The 21,355-nt window shown below is 41.1% G+C and overlaps 2 protein-coding genes across 10 annotated transcripts in view; one reads left to right on the forward strand and one right to left on the reverse strand.

Annotated features, from left to right (window-relative positions):
* Positions 1 to 8,604, forward strand: part of CSTF3 (cleavage stimulation factor subunit 3) — a 68,518-nt gene extending 59,914 nt beyond the window's left edge. The window contains exons 14-21 of one of the 2 annotated variants that reach the window (XM_005690063.3): positions 752 to 895; positions 1,263 to 1,365; positions 2,636 to 2,705; positions 3,976 to 4,171; positions 6,225 to 6,378; positions 7,094 to 7,188; positions 7,337 to 7,397; positions 7,899 to 8,604. In XM_005690063.3, the coding sequence (XP_005690120.1) occupies positions 752 to 895; positions 1,263 to 1,365; positions 2,636 to 2,705; positions 3,976 to 4,171; positions 6,225 to 6,378; positions 7,094 to 7,188; positions 7,337 to 7,397; positions 7,899 to 8,101 (1,026 nt within the window). In that variant the 3' untranslated portion in view covers positions 8,102 to 8,604. The remainder of the gene's footprint in view (positions 1 to 751; positions 896 to 1,262; positions 1,366 to 2,635; positions 2,706 to 3,975; positions 4,172 to 6,224; positions 6,379 to 7,093; positions 7,189 to 7,336; positions 7,398 to 7,898) is intronic. The other variant, XM_018059269.1, reaches the window with a different exon arrangement.
* TCP11L1 (t-complex 11 like 1) overlaps positions 11,830 to 21,355 on the reverse strand; it is a 37,060-nt gene continuing 27,534 nt past the window's right edge. For all 8 annotated transcript variants that reach the window (XM_018059276.1, XM_018059272.1, XM_018059277.1 and 5 more), the window contains 2 exons: positions 19,562 to 19,734; positions 11,830 to 15,924 (listed from right to left, as the gene is read on the reverse strand). In XM_018059276.1, the coding sequence (XP_017914765.1) occupies positions 15,722 to 15,924; positions 19,562 to 19,734 (376 nt within the window). In that variant the 3' untranslated portion in view covers positions 11,830 to 15,721. The remainder of the gene's footprint in view (positions 15,925 to 19,561; positions 19,735 to 21,355) is intronic.

The following is a 21,355-nucleotide window of genomic DNA, read 5'->3' on the forward strand; positions in this document are numbered from 1 at the left end:
TGCTTGCATTTAGTCATCTTTTTAAAATTCGTTTAGCAGCCTGCATCTGTGCTATGCACTGTGCTAGATTCCAGCAGTATAATGACAAATAAGTTAAATTTCATTCCTCAAGTAACTCAGAGTTCATTCATCTGGGCAGCGAGGTTTGGCATCGTCAAAACTGGGCCAATCAGGAGCCTACTCAATAGTCACCCTGTGTGTAGTCCAGAGACCTTTGTTCATCGAATAAATATTGCATACTCATTATGTGTTAAGTACTCTGTTAGTGCAAAGTATAAAATGATTCAGTTTATCAATGAAGTTACATTATATGTTCTTTAGAAAATAGAGTAGTGGGTTTTTAAAGCAATAAATCAAGAAATTTTAGTATTTTCTAGTATTTTCACTTTTATTCCTTCTTAAGGTTTAATTAGCATGTTTGGAATTAGATGATTGTAATGATTATAAAACCTTTGGAATACACTAAAAATCACAGAATTATACATTTAAAGGGTGAATTTTGTGCTATGTGAATTATATCTCAATTTTAAAAAATTAATTTGCATGCATCTTTAATATCAGAAAAAATTGCTTATGGATTTAAATAGTGCAATATCTATAAAGTTATTGACACTTTTCAATTTCTCAGGTATTCAAATTGCTTTCTTATACAGCAAAACATGTTAGTATAGAAGTATGGTGAGCCTGTATTAGATGCCACAGGCATCACATTCTATCTAACCTATAGAAAACAAATACTTTTTTTACATAGGTATATATCCAATATATGAAATTTGCAAGAAGAGCTGAAGGGATCAAATCTGGAAGAATGATATTTAAAAAAGCAAGAGAAGATACCAGAACCCGCCACCATGTCTATGTTACTGCAGCACTCATGGAATATTACTGTAGTAAGGTAAGTCCTGTAATAAAATATAAAGATAGAATAATTTCCTTTATCTGAGATAAATTAATTAAAAGAAAGGCAATCCTAGTTTCTGTCATTAAACTTTAATTCGTCTGTATCATAAAGGAGACCTAAGTGTATCTATGTAAAAGCACATGGAGCATCATTCATATCCCCTCTGCCTGCTAATTTATACCTTATTAAACTCCATGTTTCTGAATCTAAATCCCCTGAATGGTATTTAGTGCTGCAGTTTTTACATGGTTTTAATATCCATTGTAATTCTTAATGTACTTAGTCATATTTAAATGTAGTTTTAATATTCTTTGAGTATCTTATCTGATGGAAATCAGTACTTTGCTTTCTTTACTTCTAGGACAAATCTGTTGCCTTTAAGATTTTTGAGCTGGGGCTAAAGAAATATGGAGACATTCCAGAATATGTCCTGGCCTATATTGACTATCTTTCTCACCTCAATGGTAAGTAGAGTCTAGATCTGTATTGGTTAATATTAAACCATCAGTGTCATTCTTTGATATTATGTTCCTGGAATTTTTCCCTCTGCAGAATGATCTTTAATTCTGCAGCACAGTCCCAACAGTAGTAGAGAATGAAGCCACAAATCTCAAGCCACGAAAACTCAAAGATGCCCAAGTAAAATCCTTTGAGGCTACTGGGGAAGAGATTTCAAAAAGAAACATTATGTTTATGAGCATCTTTATCTTTATTTTTTTATTTTGTTGTAATAATAATAATGGCAATCCTTTATTGTGTTCCTACCTTACACCAGGCACAAGGCTAGAGAATTCGTATATGTATGTATATATCTCATTTAGTCAACTTAACCACACCACAATCCAGGATATGTAATTTCTTGACTAAAAATGATCTGGTATAAAAACTGATTTAAGAAAGAAATATAAAAAATTATGTGTCATGTAAATAATTAGATGTAAATTTAGGTATCACAGGTGTATATTAATGATTTTAATGATATTTTAGAAAAAATAACATTCTGTCTGCCTAAATAATAGAAAAGAATAAAACTTAAAAACATGACTTTGTATTTCAACTTAGTGATTCTACTCTCTGGAAGAGGACTTAACTCCAGAAAGTGAGTCAGTGGAGCATTTAATTAAAAAGAAATTTCTTGTATGAAGTGAATGTTCCTCACCAGTTTTATATTCTTTTGCTTCATTTTTTAGAATAGTTACTAGTATATATAATATTTTTTACTGTAAAATTGAGGCTGGAATCTGATGTCAGCTTTGTTGTTGTTGTTTAGTCACCTCGTCGTGTCTGACTCTTTTGTAAGTCCATGAACTGTAGCCTGCCAGGCTCCTCCGTTCATGGAATTCTCCAGGCAAGAATACTGGAGTGGGTTGCCATTTCCTTCTCCAGGAAATCTTCCCAACCCAGGGACTGAACCCACATCTCCTGCACTGCAGGTGGATTCTTTATTGCTGAGCCACCAGGGAAGCCCAGTGTCCACCACCCCATCCACCTATTCAGTACCTTTTGTTTAGTATGGTCTGGCTTCTAGTTACAGGTCCATTACTCAGTTAACAATGAGCCAAATCAGTTCACTTCATCTTTTTGAACCTCAAACTTCCTCGTATATAAATACTGGTTGTGATAATACTTAGACCCCTCTGCGTAAGATTTTTGTGAGGATTCAATGAGATAATGCTTTGTTGAATTACAGAACTAAATTTTAAAAAATATTTAAAATTTTCTTTAATATCCTAGAGGACAATAATACTCGAGTTTTGTTTGAACGAGTTTTAACATCTGGAAGTCTTCCTCCTGAGAAATCTGGGTAAGCCACTGTGAAAACTTCCTGGTCAGGTTCTAATGGCAGCTTTAATACTTGAACTGTAGTCGCTGGTATGAATGTTTGCTTGTTGTGAGTCTTAAGTTTCAGTAGAAATTTCCCTTCTCTTTTTAAGTTTCATTTACAAATGGCTGCCTGCAATATTTTCATACTTGTTTAAGATTTGTTAAAAAAAATTTTTTTGCATACTGACTAGGATTATTTTGAGAGATGCGTTAACAATTTGTTATTAAATATTTTAATATATCTTTCTCTATATCCCTACAAATTGATATGGACAAATTAGGGCAGAGTTCTGAAATTTTTGTTATCTCTTTTTCAAGAGCAAAGACTCTTACAAGGTGAAAGTTTGTTTGACAGGTTACATCGCTGATTCATGGTCTTGACTGAGTCATACCAGAGGGACACATGGCACAGAGGCACAGTGAGAGCAGTAAGGCTTTGGAGTCTTGGGTTCAAATTCCAGCTCAGTCAGCTATACCTTGGGCAGGTTTCCTAACTTTCCCAATTCTTACTTTCTTGTTGAGTACCAATAATGTCTCCCAGTATAGACGTTTTGTGATAGTCCCCTACCTAGCATAAAATAGGAAGTCACTGTATTACTTTAGTACAGAGGTGCTTACTGACATTTTAAGTAGTCTCAGAGAATTAATTTTGGCTGTTAGAACAGTGGTGAGGCACTAATTTGTCCCCAGTGATCCCTATTAATGGGAAAAAATAGAGAACAATCATGTTAGATTTTGAAATATATTTTTATTCATACATTGTACAAAGAATGTATTCTACATTTTAATTCATACCACTACAAAATGGTGAAGTCATATCATTCAGGAGTAATTGGAAATCTAGGTTCCTTTTCAACTCTTCCCCACCTAGAGTTAGTTTACTGTCTCTAGGATAAATGTCTCATTGACCACAAATGATAGGAAGTAGGCTAAATAAGAAAAAACTAAAAAAAACAAAAAACAAAAACACGTTAAATATGAAAGTATTTAGGGTGAAAGGTTATGATGACTATAATTCACTTTCAGATACTTAAGTGAAAACATGGGGAAGCAAATGTAGCAAAATATTAATGATGACTGAATCTAGGTAATGGAATATAGGTATTCATTATACTACTCTATGTTTGGAAGTTTAGAAATCTTTATAATAAAAAAAAAATAGATTCTTATAATTTTAAAAAGGGGAAGGAACTGGAAGATTTTTGTAAGTCCCAAACCCAGGATAGTGAAGTATATTTATTTTCTTACAGAGAAATCTGGGCCCGATTTCTAGCTTTTGAAAGTAATATTGGTGATCTAGCTAGTATACTGAAAGTGGAGAAAAGACGGTTTACAGCATTCAAAGAAGAGTATGAAGGCAAAGAAACAGCTTTACTGGTAGACAGATACAAGTTCATGGATTTATATCCTTGCTCTGCAAGTGAACTAAAAGCACTTGGGTATAAGGTATGTACTTGGGCTCACGATGTGTGTGATGTCTTTACTTTCCCAATGTTTTAGAATAGTTCATGGACAAATTTTAAAGTAAATTCTGAAATTGAAATTAGTCTAGTTTTAGAATAGATTTGCAGAATACAAAAAGTTCAGGGATTTTCCTTGGGTTTGTGAAATATTATCAACAGTAATGAACAAAATGAGAATTAAAATGAGATTTAACAAACTTTATTCTTTCCTTGAAATTGTCAATGCCTTATTTCTTACATTTTGTGGGCAGGTGGAAAATCTGAATGTCACTTAGGTTAGTTTTTCTCTAACAGTTCTTAAAACTGAGGAGTGTGTTTTGACAGGAGATCTTAAACCAAATGTAATTCCTGATATATATGTTGTAGATATAATGAAACTTTATAGCTTGGTAAATCCATAAATTTCTTTGAAGTGTTTATATCTTGAAACAGGGCTCCTTCAGTGGAGGCCTTTAGGAAATTATTTCATCAGCCAAAAATTTCGTTCCATTTCTGGAACAAAACTGGAACAAACTTTTTCGTCAACTCAACAGCTTATCTAGGAATGGAACTCCTCTATTTGGACTTCTGCACCATTAAGAAAACAGATCTGGGACCTGAACTTATTCAGGCCAAAAGGAAAGATTAATAGCCTAGAAATAGCCCTTGGTGAGAAAACGATTGCTCTATCATTGCCTGATTTTTCTGTGTCAGGTGAACAAAGACCAGATGAAAATCCAAGGGGAAGCGATATCCACACGAGTCCTGGATTGATTGGTCTCCTTAAGCCAGCCAGCTAGGATGTTCTCACCATCATTCTTCATTTCCTCACTGCCCTCTTTTAGCCTGAGTCTCACTGGTCTTGTGTCTGAACCAGATTAAAATAAACTTCAGACCTTTTCATTAATGGAAGCTCCAGTTGTGTGCCAGCCCCATATTCCTATTCTGAACTAGGGTTACTGCTCAGGGATGAGGGGATTCTGCTCCTGGTTTAACAAATTCTTAATGAAAAGCCAAAGGCATTTTTAAGACTGTTTTGTGGAATCTTTAGACTGTTTCAACTTTGCCAAGTTGAAAATGGAAATTAAGGAAGTTAATGAAAATACCTTCATGAATTTTCCATCTTGTATTTCTGTTTATATTCTGTGTATTTGGGAAGGATCATTATGCTTTTGTGTGTGGCACATAAGTGAGAGTGGGAAAGAGAGGAAAAAAAGCAATTCTCAGTGGGTGTCCTCATTTAGATTTGCCACCAACTACATAAGAGCAAGTTTTGAGAACATGAAATTCTCTTATATCCCTTGATGCTGGCAAAAGAGGCTCTCTCAGAGTTGCTCTCAGCCCTGGCAGGCATTGCTGGGACACTGAGAAGAAGACAGAATGGGTGAGGTCAGAGAGGCCCGTGCTCTCAACTCCTCTGTCTGCCTCCTAGCCATATAACCTTGGAGATAGCAGAACCTCTTTGAGCGTTAGTCCCTTCTGTAAAATGGAGGTGATCCTATCTACCTCCTCAAAGAGTGAATGAACGGCAAAAATTGACAAACGTGGTTACTCAACAAACATTCCTTCTCCCCTCTAACAGTATGTTGGGAATAATTTTTCATTTCATTAGCAAAATCTTATGAACTAACGTAAGTGATAAGCTTTGTTAGGTTTCATGAAAGAGCACCTTACTTAATCAGCTTCTTCACTTAGAGAACTTGATGGATGATGTTCAGTTTTAGTGGAAAGGAGATATCAGAAAATATCTAAAACTGCAGATTTTCTTCCAAATTACCCCACCTCTACCTGGTATCTATTACCTACCAGGTATATATATCTACCCGGTATGTATTACCTACAAAAGGATCCTACAAATGTCCCACCTGGTGACACTGAGTCTAGTGACTCTTTACATTTGTCAATCTTCACTGTCATGGAAGTTCTCGCTTTTCTTTCTCCATTCTCACTATGGTTTTAACCGAGTTATTTAGTGTATCCTCAGGAGTGTAGAATTGCACAGTTCTACTCTTAAGTCCCTTTTTCAGGTTTAGGATTCTTCTGTTCTGCATTTTCAGGATGTCTCCCGTGCTAAGCTAGCAGCTATAATTCCAGACCCAGTTGTAGCTCCTTCTATAGTGCCTGTTCTGAAAGATGAAGTGGATAGAAAACCAGAATACCCTAAACCAGACACTCAGCAGATGATTCCATTTCAGCCACGACATTTAGCACGTAAGCCATGACTTTAGATCCAGTACTGAGACCTCAGTTTGTTTGTTGGTTTAATCCAGAGGTGTGTGGGGGTTGGAGGGGGCAAATTAATGTGACCTTTCCATTATAGGTTAATAATTAGACTCAGGGTCAATAATGACAAGTGATTTGGCTATAATCTTTGAATCAAGATGAGTTTAAAATGTCTTAAACAAAAAACTTCACTGATCCAGATTGCAGTAATGCATTTGGCAGTGATACGTAAGAGAGTTTTCTGAAATGCCACTACATACAGGTTACCTGCACAGCTGGAAACTTACTTTGGTGATATTTGGTATTGTTTATACTTACTAATATGTAGTAGTCTCTGAATTCTATTTGAACAAGGCCCTTACAATGAAATATGTTACTGTATAACTGACTTTATGGGCTTGCTGAAAAAATGACTTGTGAAGGCTTAGACATGATCTTTGACAAAAACTGACTAACTCAGGTTCTGGGTCATCTTATGCACAGTCACTTGTTTACTTTTCTGCCCCTCAGTGGCCGTGAGGTTGAGACTGCTTTCACTGTCTCACCCACTTGAGTTTGGTCAAACATATAAAACACTAAAAACATTTTAAGATGTCCAGAACAAAGACTTTTTGTACATAGTAATTTATGTACAAATTACTTGTTAGTTATTACATGTATAGAAATTTCTTCCGTCCCATTCCTATATTCCTTTCTCTTACAGCTCCAGGCTTACACCCTGTCCCTGGTGGAGTGTTCCCAGTGCCACCTGCAGCAGTTGTTTTAATGAAACTTCTCCCTCCTCCTATTTGTTTCCAGGTTTGTTCACCATTTTCATGACAGATATTTGCTCTATGGGTAAATGTAGTAATTATGTACTTTTTCTCTTTTATCATGGGAAATACAAAGTGGGGCTATTTTAACTCGTCAGATTATTGGGGATTAAGTTTTCTTTGTGTCAAAATAGGGTCCTTTTGTACAAGTGGATGAACTAATGGAAATTTTCCGAAGATGCAAGATACCAAATAGTAAGTGATGAGGCTCCATTTTTAGAGTGGAATTCACATTATTGTCTCCAAGACAGGAGAGATCGCCACTGAAGTTTCCAAAACCAGCTAGCCACCTTGCAGCAGTGCAGTGACACCTCGCAGGGGTCCAAACCCTCTTTGGTACAGAGAGGCCAGTTCATGTTCTAATTCTACTAAGAAAAATATCATAAAAAGCTTTTCTATTCATGTGAACATGCACTATCAGATATTGCTTATGAAAACTTTATTAATTTTAACCTTAGTTTTTTGTCTTTATTTAGTATCAGTGGTACTATCTCAGAATTTGCTAATAGGAGGCTACAAAATGATAAAGTATCCAAAGTAGTACATATGTATTCCTTCACAACATACTTTTTAAAAAAAAAATTGGGCTAGAGTTACTTTATAACGTTGTGTTAGTTTCTGCTGTATAACCAGGTGAATGACACAGTAGCATACTTGTCAACACCCTCCAGTAGTCCTTCTGTTTTGCTTCAATAGCAGTTGAAGAAGCTGTGAGGATCATTACTGGAGGAGCCCCAGAGCTAGCTGTGGAAGGCAATGGCCCAGTGGAAAGTAATGCAGTGCTCACGAAGGCTGTCAAAAGGCCCAACGAGGATTCAGATGAAGATGAGGAAAAGGGAGCTGTGGTTCCCCCCGTCCATGACATTTACAGAGCAAGGCAGCAGAAGCGAATTCGGTGAAGCAGGTGTAGCTCCTGCCTCGGAAGAAAACTCTTATCCTTTTGCCTCTAAGTCATATGTTTAAAGAGACAATGCTTTGTTACAAGGTTCTTGGAAACAAAGTTGTATTGTCATTGGTGCCTCTATCATATGGTTCTCGAGAACAACCAACCAATCTACGTGAATTTTAGGATTTGGAACAGACCTATGCTCTAAGCAGAATTAGGTTTTCAAAAAAGTGTGAGAACAGTACTAAGTGGCAGAACCACATTTTGTTCCTGCTTCAAGGGTGTCTTGTATGTACCACTTGAAGACTTGTGGGTTTTCAACAGTTTTATTTTAAAAACTGGATGGCTTATGATTGTAAAGCATTTTATCACATTTTCTGAAAACAGCTGTTTTTGGTTTGCTTATGTAGAGTCCTGCCTTATTGTTCGTTTTATTTATGGCAGAATGTATGGAATCGGTTTTGTAGTTTAACATTTTAAAACAATCCTTTAAAAAATAAAAGGATCTCAAAAAAAGTCCTGTCTCCTGGTGCTGCTTTCCTTCACATTTGAAATAGCAGCTTATGTTATTTAGCCAATACAGTTTAAAAAGAAATGTCAACAATACAAGAAAAGTCACCTTGTATTTACCATATATACAACTATTGTCCTTTCCTGGTCTTTTTTGCTACTGTTTGGAAACATGAAGGATCCATTTTTAAGAGGTAAATTAAACATTTTAGAAATCCTCAAATATGAATGCATTTTCCCCAAATTAAATCTGAGGGAGACTGAGATATTTTATCTTTCGTCTCTCTTAAAAGTGACATAAGTGTGGGTGTTCCTTTAATCACTCACTCACTGTCTTGCTCTCACATGTATTTCAGTGTTCAAGAACTTTTTTTTCAAGCGCTAAACAAAGATAGCATTAAAGAAAAACTATTGGCTGGCTGCACTGGCCCTCTGCGATGGTCCAGTGTGTGGAGTGTGTTTCGCTCTGAATAAATCCACTTCTTAACCTATCAAAAAAAAAATTAAACTGTGGCCAAGTAACCAAAGACTGATTACAGTGAGCAAAAATTTATTCTTAAAAAGTAAGTCCGAAGAATTGTTTTGCTCTTTGTTAGGAGCATTACCTCTTCTAGGCTCATTTTTAGAAAACTAGACCAAAAACAAGTTGAGCCCTGAGGCTTGTGCTTGTGATTCAGAATAAAGGCTAAAAATAAGGGACCGCCCCCCCCCCCCCACAAAAAAGGAGGAAAAGTAGTAAGGCTATAAAGGGACAATCTTACACACTGGGTACACAATTTAGAATTTGAATTCAACTGTGATTTAATTTCAGCTTCAAATATTTCTACAAATGAAGAAAAGTTATATCAGTTTCTCATATAAATTATATGTAGCAAGGTTATACTTACCTAAGTTGATCAAAAGTGTGTCTCCAGTATTTTACCAGTAAAGCTGAGTAAAATTTCCTTTAAAAAGTCAGCTCTACCTCAGATTTTGTTAAGTATCAATTTTAAGCTGTGTGGGTTTTCTTTTTAATATCATGGTTATCAACAATACAATCTGAAAGGCCCAAGTAGTACCATATAGCAGACTTTAAAATAGAGAGAGATGGAATCTTTCCTGGAGTGCTATCATTGGGTAGTGTATTAAAGAAGACAAACTGATTTCAAATACCTGTAATGGTCTGTAAGAGTGTGTCCATATGAGCAAACAAAGCCATATGATTATGCAAGGAAAATGAGCCTTTTTTTTTTTTTAAGCATTGTAACAAGAAAACACACATACATGCCCCTACCTACCTTGGTGAAAAGTGCTACTAAGAACTGTTGCTGCTGCTAAGTCACATCAGTCGTGTCCGAGGCTGTGTGACCCCATAGACGACAGCCCAACAGGCTCCTCTGTCCCTGGGATTCTCCAGGCAAGAACACTGGAGTGGGTTGCCATTGCCTTCTCTGGGGACTAAGGACTGTTAAGGCCATTTATATGTATTATAATTGCTCCTACTGCATTTATTTCTAAGATTTTTTTCCCCTAGAAATTATATGACATTTAAACTTCAAATTATTTATTAAGAAAACTTTTTCTGAATATTCTATATATATATGTATGTGTATATATATGTAGAACTTAATGTTCTGTCTATATATATACACTTTTGGTTTTTAGTATGATTCTGTGTGAATGTTTGATAATTCCTTCATCTAACATCAAGTAGCATGATGTTAGAAACCTGAACTCACTATTGGAACTCTATGTGCAGATTCCTGTGGTATATATAGCCAATCCTACATGTCCAAGGATTCATATATCCATATTGCTGGAAGCAGAGAAATTACCAAAAGATATTCATATCTTTCCTCTTCATAAAAACAATGACAGCATCCCCCCACAATTCTAGAACTGGATAAAATTTAAGGACCATACATCCTTCCTAAACAAAAATCAGTCAAACTCTGGCTTTTAGCACTAAATTTCAAACAAGAGGTTTTATCTATGTAGCCACATAAAGTAAAAGGTTACAGCTCAAGTAAATATAACGTGATCAAATTGTACTACTGGAAAAGAACGAAAATACAAAACCACTTTTGTCAGCATGCTGACCTTGGGGGATAATTATGAATTTATTTGGTAATTTTATAATCCTCTACTGGCATATACTTAATATGTAAAACTAAGAGTTGATGTGCATGATAGTAAAATTAAAATCACCATGTTCATAAACTTTGGTTTTTACATTTCAATTCCCAAAGCAAACTTCATTAAAGTTGGTAGTTCTTACTTGACTGTGATGTTCAGCAAGTGCAGTTATATTTTATTTAATACAAATTTCAGAATTCTTGAATGGTTAATTCATGCCAGGTTAACAAAACTCAGTTACCATATTACTGATTTTGGTAAAACTCTAAATATTTAACAGAAGTTAGCTTATCAGCTCTGGGAATAAAAGTTAAAAAAAAACAATTCCTTGTACTAAATTTTCTTCCCTGTCCAAGACATGACCAAATTTCTGCTTTGAGCCCACAGCAGGCAGTACTTTAGAAAGCAGAGGCAATGAGAATGCCAAAGAAAAAAAAGTGTTACTTTGATTTTAAGTTTGCTTTTAAGTCAAAAGTTGCACTTAAAGATTCTCAACGTTTAGTTCAGATAGGTTGTTATTTAGTCACTAAGTCACGTCTGACTCTTTGTGACCCCATGTAGCCCATGCCAGGCTCCTCTGTCCATGGGATTTTCCTAGGCAAGAATACTGGAATGGGTCGCCCTTTCCTTCTCCCTACCCAGGGATCAAACCCACGTCTCCTGCATTGCAGGCAGATTTTTTACCACCTGAGCTACCACGGAAGCTAGGCTTAGTTCAGATAAAACAAATACAAAAAATGGTGAAGTCTGACTATTGATACCAATGCCAGACACAACTGATTTCTAAATTAAGTGAAATTCCATCAGATCAGGCCTTCTCAACTATAAGTTAGTTCAGAAGGCAACATAGGTAAGACAGAAATCCACACTAAAGGCAGTTTTAAGTAAAATTCTGCCTGCTCAAGTTTCTGACACATTTCTAGTACTCTAGCTTTTTCTGAAAGTATCAGTGAACATTCGATAGGTTAATAGAGGATTTTCAGGCTTAAAAGTTTCCCCTTTCCCTGTCCCATGAAGGTGCTTTGAAAAATGAATAAAAAGGCAAACCATTAAAAAAAAAACGTAAACCATTAAAATAGGTATATAAAACCCAATATAAATACACAATTGCAAACATCATTGTAATTCTTTATTTAGGTTTTCAATGAGATATTGCCTTTTAATATGAGTTTCATAGCCTATCATCCACTACCATTCAGTCATCCATTCATTTACTTCAAATAACATGGAGGTGGAAGTGAGAAATCACTGGAGCACAGGTGAGTGGCAGCATATAAAAGAAGTAAGATTGCAGCTCTGGTACAGAAGAGATGATAAAAGAAAATAACAGTCTTGGACAGGATGGGAGGAAAACCTTCCCTATAGGCCTGTAGAACGTGCTTGACTGAAGGAGGCTGGGCACCAGCAGTCAAATCTGTCATCACCCACAGGCAGAAAGGTTAGAATACTCTCCTTTGTTGCTAATAAAGCCATTTATAGTTCTTTTGTGTGTACAAAGCATTCTAATATCCATTATCAAATTTAATCCTCACAGGAAGTGTGAGTTAGTATTCTTGTCATTGGAAAAGACTCTGATGCTGGGAGGGATTGGGGGCAGGAGGAGAAGGGGACGGCAGAGGATGAGATGGCTGGATGGCATCACGGACTCGATGGACGTGAGTCTGAGTGAACTCCGGGAGATGGTGATGGACAGGGAGGCCTGGCGTGCTGTGATTCATGGGGTCGCAAAGAGTCGGACACGACTGAGCGACTGAACTGAACTGAACTGAAGGCAGAATGGCCCACTACCACCGAACCTTGCAAGAGGGTAACACAGGAAAGACTCAACCCAGATCTTCCTCTAAGTCAGGATCTTTCTGCACAATCCGACCACAGTCTACTTCAGTTATTCCAGTCAAATTTATCACAGAATGTCAGACTTGAAAGGCCCTTTTCTAGTCCTTTCATTTTATGGGTATTGAAATGGGTCCTGATTTGCTCCAGCTAATCACATGACAGAAATGGGATTAGAACTCTGGTTTCTTGACCGCTGTTAGTCCTCCCAGTCTACTATTCTGCCTCAAAAGAAATACAAATTACATACAAGTCAGGGCATGTCAAAAGGTCACTGGAAATCAAACCGCAAACACCTAATTCACTCCCTTGAAATTCAGCAGGAAATTAGGCTGCTCTATTCCCAGGAATCTTGAGACTTCGGAGAAATTAAAATAAGCCACAAAAACAGAACTGCTAAATAAGCCATTCAGAATTGTCAGCCAGTCAATGTGCATGTTATATGCCTATTGAGTCAAACTTTTTAATAACTTTTCTTCACAGAGAAAAAGTTCCTGTATACCTGTCCACTGCATTAATCAGTAAGACATATCAGTGTAACTCTTCTCCTGAAGTATATTTATAGGGTTACATTACATGAACAATCACATTTTACAGCTTGCTTTAGAATTAATGAGATTAAAAAAAGAAAAATACATACAGGGAGACCCCACCCACTAGTCACCTAATCAATTGACAGCTGACTTCTAGACATTTATTCACTCACTCACTCACTCACTCACTCATTTAGGAAACTATCAGAGAAATTAAACTGACCTGCTGATAGCAACCCAGCTCTCAAGGCGCATTCTACCCATTGGTAGTGAAGTACTATTGCCAAATAAACAGCACTTCCCTAAAGATATGTTTTCCACAAACCCTTTTAGGCAGGAAACCATGTCAAATCCAATCAACATGCAGTATATATATAAAACCAGTTCAATTTTGACGGATAATTTATATGCCAAAGGTATTTTGTCTTGGAGGGACAAAATACCCTGTGGTGGGGGAGTTTTAAGTAGATGCTTAGCAGACATTTCCTGAGTGACTAAATAACTAAACGAATTTTCCTGGCCCTTAGTGATAATCCTATGAGATTCCAGGAAGAAAAACTAGCTCACTTATCTTCAAAGAGCAACAGCAAAACGATTCAATATGAATATCGTGATTCTGAACTTCACTGTCTTCATTCTGGCTCTTGTAGAATTCCACCAGGGGACACTGAGGTAGTGGGAGCCACAGGAGTCTGTGACGCTCCCTGTTACATGGGCATCAAGATTTCAAACTGTCCAAACGTTACTCTATCCATGTAGGAACCCATGAGGAGTCTGTGAAGCTCCCTGTTACATGGGCATCAAGATTTCAAACTGTCCAAACCTTACTCTATCCATGTTAGGAACCCATGAGGAGTCTGTGAAGCTCCCTGTTACATGGGCATCAAGATTTCAAACTGTCCAAACGTCACTCTAGCCATGTAGGAACCCATGAGGGGGAAAAGAAATCCAAGAGTTAATTCTTACAAAAGAAAGCAGAATGAAGAACTCGAGATTTAGGGAAAATGACTACAGGAGGTGGTGACCCGCCCTGCATCTGTGGGGGTTACACCCCTCTCCCACATCCTTGTATGGGGTGGGGAACCCCTGAACACTGAGGTGGAGGCAAGCCAGGGTGCCCTCCCCACCCCACCCACTGCCTCATTCTCTACGACCACGGCAGCCTGACCTCCAGGAACAATTCCAGAGGTGACCTCACTGAAGGCGCTACAGAAGATGTGGTTTTATTCTTAAAAGTTCTACTTACTGAGCTTTTAACCTCTTCCCAGGAAACCAGGGAGGATTTGTCCTTGAGACTAAACTTTATTAATATGACCTCTGACCATGGAACCCAGCATACATTGCTGACTGCAAGTAAAAATATTAGAGTGCAGTCTGAAGCCAATAGATGGAGAAATCACATCCCTCCCAGTATAACCAGTAGCTCCTCTGGAACCTGGTATCACTAGGTGGTCCACAGGGTGGATGTTTCCCCAACCCTGTCCCCAGCTCCACCCCTGCCCTTCTGGGCTTGAATGAAGGGGTTCCTTGCATGACGCCACCCCTGTGGTTCTGGCAGCTGGGGATCACCCCAATGACTTCACAGTTCGCTTTCTCACATAACGTCCCAATCTAAGATACACATTTATTTTTTAACAAAACAGGTCATCTATGAGACCCCAAGCTACCCTTTTAGCCACAGGATATGTCAGGAACTCTGGTCACGCAAGTTCCTAGATAAATACTGCTGAAAAACCAAAGATTTCCTATAACTTCATTACCTGAGAAGTAAGTGAGCTTATGCTATTTTATCTGAAAACACTTAAATCCAATTCTGGAATTCAAATTCAGTCAATACCTCGAGGTGTTGTATCAGAGTGAACTTTTCAGTAAAAACCTCCGATATCTGTCTTCTTTTATATTACACTAACATATTGTTTTTTTTAAAATTCCTCAACTTTCAAGACATAAAAATTAAAGAATTTTCCTTTCTCTACATCCCATAAACACTATCATCCAGGTTCAGAAGTAATTTTGTACAAAAGAGGAAGCTTTTTTAAATCAAATATTAATAACTCAACTAGAATGAAAGGTTCTAGGGCTCTGGCTAGGCCAGGAGGGGAGAGAGCAATAAATAACTGGGGGTCGAGGGGGGCAGATGGGAGGCAGTAAGATTTATGAAGTTCTTCTAACATAAAATACCTGAAGGGAGGAGGGGCGGGCTGTGCCAGAGAGGGACGAGTCTAAAGGCATCATGGCTTGCCTTCTTCACTCGGGGGTGGCTGTCAGATACTCTCGGGTGTCTAGAAGAAAAACCACCCAGATGGCAGAAGAGCGGTCTCAGACTCCAGGGAGAGACAGGCAGCTACGACCATGCTACACTGGGGGTGGAGACACAGGGCAGCCCTGTTAAAAGCTGAGTGCTACCTATGAAACTCAGGACAACAGCCTCTCTGATTTGTAAACTTGCACTCATAAATACAAACCCCAAAAGAGAATTCAGTGCATTTTCCAACAAGTCTTCTCAACACTGATACACAATATTCTTCCTTTTGGAATCAGTGCTATTAAACAGAAATGTACTAAATAGCCATTTTCCAAAGCCACATCACAGCTGAGAACAGGTCGAGCAAGTAATACTGCTGCTACAGGGACTATACGTGTTAGGATCTGGCGAGGATCTTACTGAGGATCGCATCATAGTAGGGACTGAACACCATCTTGTTATAGTTGACCAGGCGCACGAATTTAACAGCAACTTCCTCCAGCTCTTTCTGAATCGGACCCAATCCCCCAGGGGCTATGGGCGATGGCTTCTGATGACTTGAGGCAAGGTAGGTGTCTAAGAAGGTCAGGATTCGGGAGTCTGTGATTGAAGAGAAAGCAGATGTTTGTTTCCTAGTCAGGGCGACTTTAAGGACTTCTGTTTATGCTTCAGTTGTTAGCCTAAACATCACCTTTTTGAGAAAGTCTTCCCTGATCACCCTGGGGCACCTACCACTTCTGAACATTCATCTCTTTGGTGATGTTCCCTCCACGGGGTGGGACCATGCTCCTCTTGTCTGTCACTCTCTCCCTAGCACCCAGTGCCTGCCAGCTGGAGACCCGGCCTCCAGGCAGTGTCCCAAATTATATACTTGGAAAGCAAGGATAAACGTATGGATGATTAAGGAGAGTCTAGGGTGCTGACAGGCTCTGCTCTCAGAGGAGCAAGGCGCAAAGAGACCAACATGAGCCACTGTTGAAGCTCACATAAAAAGTGGGAGGAAAAACGAAGCAAGAAATACAAGTTCCAAAAAGAGGAGAAGAAAGACGGTTCCAGCACTGCTAACCTGAGGCCTAGTGTTTCCCACAAAGCCCATGAGAGAAGCCTGAGCCTCCTTGTCCATGGCCTGCAGCGAAGCTCACGCAGCTGTGGGCAGCTTGTCCTACTCCCTGGAATCACTTAGCTTGATGCTTTCTTAGCCCCCCCACCCCCACCCCATGATAGTGCTGCACCTTCCTGTGTAGCCTCAGCTGCCAAAGAAGAGCGTGTGCAAGCCGCAACCTTGCAGATTTTATTACAAAAGCAACAGGGGCATTTATATTGAATAAGCGTTTTCAAACTTCATGCCCCCCTCAACTAGGGAACCTTCTCCGGTGTGACTGACTGACACTCTTTGGATCCCAGTAACACACCCCCACTGGCTGTGACTAAACAACTTAGCTGGCAGAACCAAGGGAGCAGCCTGGTAGCCAGCGGTCTCTTCTCAGCCCCTTCCCGCATCCACACCCCACTTGACGACAATGGTCTTGAGGGTCCGAGGGCCCTGCAACAGCAGGAGGCTCCCCTTGAGGAATCCAAAGATGAAACTGTAACTAAGGCAGGCCTGGGGTGGAAAAATCTAACATTTGAAAAAACACTGATTCATGTCACTCTCTGTTTATAAATCCCACTTCTGACAACATTCTAGTTTTGGCAGGTGGCTCAGACGGTAAAGTGTCTGCCTGCGCTGCGGGAGACCCGGGTTCGATCCCTGGGTCGGGAAGATCCCCTGGAGAAAGAAATGGCAATTCACTCCAGCATTCTTGCCTGGAAAATCCCATGGACGGAAGAGCCTGGTAGGCTACAGTCCATGGGGTCGCAGAGTCAGACACGACTGAGCAACTTCACTTTCACTTTCCCTGGTAGCTCAGATGGTAAAGAATCTGCCTGTCAACTCGGGAGACCTGGGTTCGAGACCTGGGTTCAACCCCTGGGTCAGGAAGCTGCCTTGGCGAAGGGAATGGCAACCCACTCCAGTATTCTTGCCTGGAGAATTCTATGGACCTGGAGGGCTACAGACCACGGTGTCGCAAAGAGTCAGACAGGACTGAGGGACTAACTTCCTTTCTTTTCATTAAATATTTTGCTCAGTCACTCAGTAGCGGCCAACTCTTCGTGACCCTATGCACTGTAGCCCACCAGGATCCTCTGTCCATGGAATTTTCCAGGCAAGACTACTGGAGTGGGTTGCCATGTCCTTCTCCATCATAAAATATTACCTAGGAATAAAGAAAAACAAGTGCTAGTATTAGCAGCACAGCCATCTCGCTGGTTCCACCTCTACTCAGAATCTGATACCCACGGATCATTCTGCTTTTGCCTGAAGCCTGCTAACTTTTCATTATTTTATAAGATGAACAGCTATCTGATTTCATAAAGAAGTTGAGGAAGGACTTCACAATCAAATAACAATAATCCTAAAAATTAAATATTAGATGTGTTCCTGGATCAACCAGTGAACAGAATCAACCAGTGATGATGGAAAGGAATAGCTCACATAGCACAGTAATAGTTTTAATAATTGCGACTTGTTGCAGAGTGCTCACTATGTGCGGCCAAGTTTGGCAGGAAGGACCTTAGTTATATTTAATATGATCACCTGCAGTCCTCTCAGCAGCCCTAGAGGTGCTGGTATTACTCGCTTTTTAGAGATGACGAATCTCAAGTATCACGTCACTTGCTCAAGCTACACAGTAAGTACCTGCATAGAAAACCCATCCTAGTCTTGTACTACAGCTGTGCTTTTCACCCTTGCCCCGCTACAACGTCCAAAACACTTCTGGGTTTTGTTTTGTGTTTCCTTTTCTTTTGGCCGCGCCTTTGGTACTTGGGATCTTAGTTCCCCAACCCGGGATCAAACCTGTGCCCCGAGCAGTGGAAGCGCTGGAAGGGTGCAGTCTTAACCACTGGACCACCAGGCACATGTGCTAAGTCGCTTCAGTCGTGTCGGACTCTGCGCGAGCCCATGGACTCCAGTTTACCAGGCTCCTCCGTCCATGGGCATTCCCAGGCAAGAATACTGGAGTGGGTTGCCATGCCCTCCTCCAGAGGATCTTCCCAACCCAGGGATCAAACTTGGGTCTCCTGAACTGCAGACTTCTTTACCATCTGAGCCAACACGGAAGCCCCTCAAAACACTTCTGGCTCCAGATCTGGGGAGAGGGGTTCCCACCACCAAGCAATTGTCTGTGACCCCAGCTAGGTGTCCCACAATCTTACTCAGTTCTGACACCACCTGGACATAGCCTCTGTTCCCACAGGTTAAGGGCTCAGGCCCACAAGACTGATGCCCACGTCAGACACCAACCACGAGGAGTAGGTCCCCAGGTCACCCACCACTTCTGTCTGACTTGACTATACATCGGAGGTTCACATGGCATCCTTTCCCATGGATTTGTGATCTGCTAGAGCAGCTCACAGAACTCAGGGAGGTTTAACCAGTTTATTACTTAATAAAGGCTGTGATAAAGGATACAAGTGAACAGTGAAGATACTCATGAGGTGAGGCGGGGAGAATTCCGAGGACCAGAACCTCCGTTCTCGTGCAGCAGGGATGCAAGCACCACCCGCCCCACTCCATGGATGTGCTCACGCATCCAGAAGCTCTCCAAACCCTGTACTTCTGGGATTTTCATGAAGGGTTCATCTTGAAGGCATTTCTAGTTCTTCTCCTCTCTCTGGAGAACGGAGGGTAGGGCTGAAAGTTCTAAACTTCTAATCATGGCTTGGCCTGTTGGGGGACCAGCCCCCAAGAAGGAGTCCAAAGAGTCACCTCTTCAGAACAAAAGATGCTCCCCAAACCCAGGAAATTCCAAAGGCTGCAGGAACTCTGGACCAGGAACTGGGGAAAAGACTAAATATTCGAATAAAAGGTGCTCCCAGTGCTCTTCTCACGGAGGAAACCACCAGAGTCTCAGGAGCTCTGTGCCAGGAACCAGGCGCAGAGACCAGCACAGATATTTCCCACTACTGCACGGTGCTGGAGCAGGGTTCTGAACCAAGACCCGGATTCCAAAGCCAGAGCCCTCAGGACAGTGCTGGCTGCCGGTCGCTTGTCCGAAACTTGGGGTCGCCCTCACCACACGGTGGTGATTAATCCCTCTCCTCACCCATCAGCACTCATCATCCATCAAACCCTCCACAATGTCCACCAGCCCATCGCAGGAACATCCCCGGCCCTGACTCCCCCCAGACGTACCCACGATCCTGCGGATGGGGTTGTCGGGACTGGCCACGGCCTGGATCTGACCCTTGAGCACGGCCTCCTTGTCCGTGGTGAGGGGGCTGAGGCCACACAGGGAAAGGCAGCTGCTCACCTCCAGGCAGACCTTCTCCCCGACGGCAGTCAGGGCGTCCTCCAGGCAGAAGGAGCTTGAGCAGACAAGGGAAGGAGAAACACAGAAGGGAGGGCCTGTGAATCGAGTGCACGGTCCCCTCAGCCCCCAGCCCCCGCGACCCATTTGTGGACTGGCCGGTTCAGGGGGAAACTGTGACCCTTCCCTGCCCCAAGCCTCTCAGACCATGTCCACCCAACTTGGGGAGCTTCTAAGAGAAAGGGGAGGGGAGGGCTCAGGTTATACCTGGTCTAACAATCTAAAACCCAACTTCTTGCTCGCATCTGTGGTGAAATAAGGCTGGAACTGACGGAGGCCTGCCCTGGACACCTCTGGAGCAACATCAACAACCAGAAATGAGGTAGCAGGAGACAAACTTTTCACTGAACACCACTCTGTCTGTTTAGCTTTAGAAACACGGTGTATTAACTACTTTCAAAGAATAAACGGAACTGAAACCTTAAAGTTGAAATTCACACCTCGATTTCCCGGGGCTCGCTGGCTCCCCTGACATCTCCGGGGGAAGCCCTCATGGTGCTGGGTGTTTTCTAAGAAAGCAATCACCTCTGTCCTGGATCCAGAGCAAACGTCCGAGCCCTGGGACTCGACGCTGGGGCCAGGGTGGACACGCCGGGGCCAGCCTTCTGAGGGAGCGCCAGACAGGCCCCACTCCTCGGGAGCTGTGACAGAGCAGTTTTACTGGTGGCGGACTTGGGCAACAGCCCAGGGCTACACCTGTGCAAGGGCCGCAGGCCAGGCCTCGCCTCAGCAAACACCCTGCAGGCCTGAGTCACGGCTGTTGAGGCCCAGGTCACGACTCACGTATACACCCCTCGTGGCACTGAACACACTCAGGCTGTGTGCAAACTCAGCAGCCAGTTTCTCCACTTTGTAAGGAGGAGGAGGTCTGTGGACATTCCACTTGAAGAATCCTCTAAGTTGGACCTCATCAGATACAGTTTTATTTGTGTGAGTGCTTAATCATTTCAGTCGTGTCCGACTGTGTGTGACCCTACGGACTATAGCCCACCAGGCTCCTCTGTCCGCGGGATTCTCCAGGCAAGAATTCTGGAGTGGGCTGCCATGCCCTTTTCCAGGGGATCTTCCCGACCCAGGGATTGAACCCGCGTCTCTTCTGTCTACCTGCCCTGGCAGGTGGGTTCTTTACCATTAGCAGCTTTATTTAGAACCATTCCAAAAGGTGGAAACCGCACCAATCACCTAACCTGACTTCACTACAGGAGCACTCACAGTAGCTGCCCTCACACAAGCGGGGACTGCGGCTGGTTGATAAATGACCCATTCACACCCAGCACAGAACGTCTGTGAGGAGTGTGCAAAGGGCAAAAAACTGCAATCACATTCACACACACTGGAAGAATGCAATTTGGTTCTTATTTGACCTTTCCCCAGGGCTGCGTTGACAAAACTGTTAGTTGGTAGTGAATGTAGGGTAACACTGGATAATAAGCAATATATTTTTTTTTAATGGAGCAAGAATATAATAGAAATATCAGGAAGTATCCAGCACAGCTGGGTAAGTTCACTTCTGAAGTTCCTGTTTTAGTTACATGAGTGATCAAGTGTGTACTGTCACCATGGAAGATGAATTTCTTTACTAGACTTCCTGGTCACAAACATTTAAAAGCTACTGTCCC

Source organism: Capra hircus, chromosome 15, assembly GCF_001704415.2.
Source record: "Capra hircus breed San Clemente chromosome 15, ASM170441v1, whole genome shotgun sequence".
NCBI lineage: Eukaryota > Metazoa > Chordata > Mammalia > Artiodactyla > Bovidae > Capra > Capra hircus.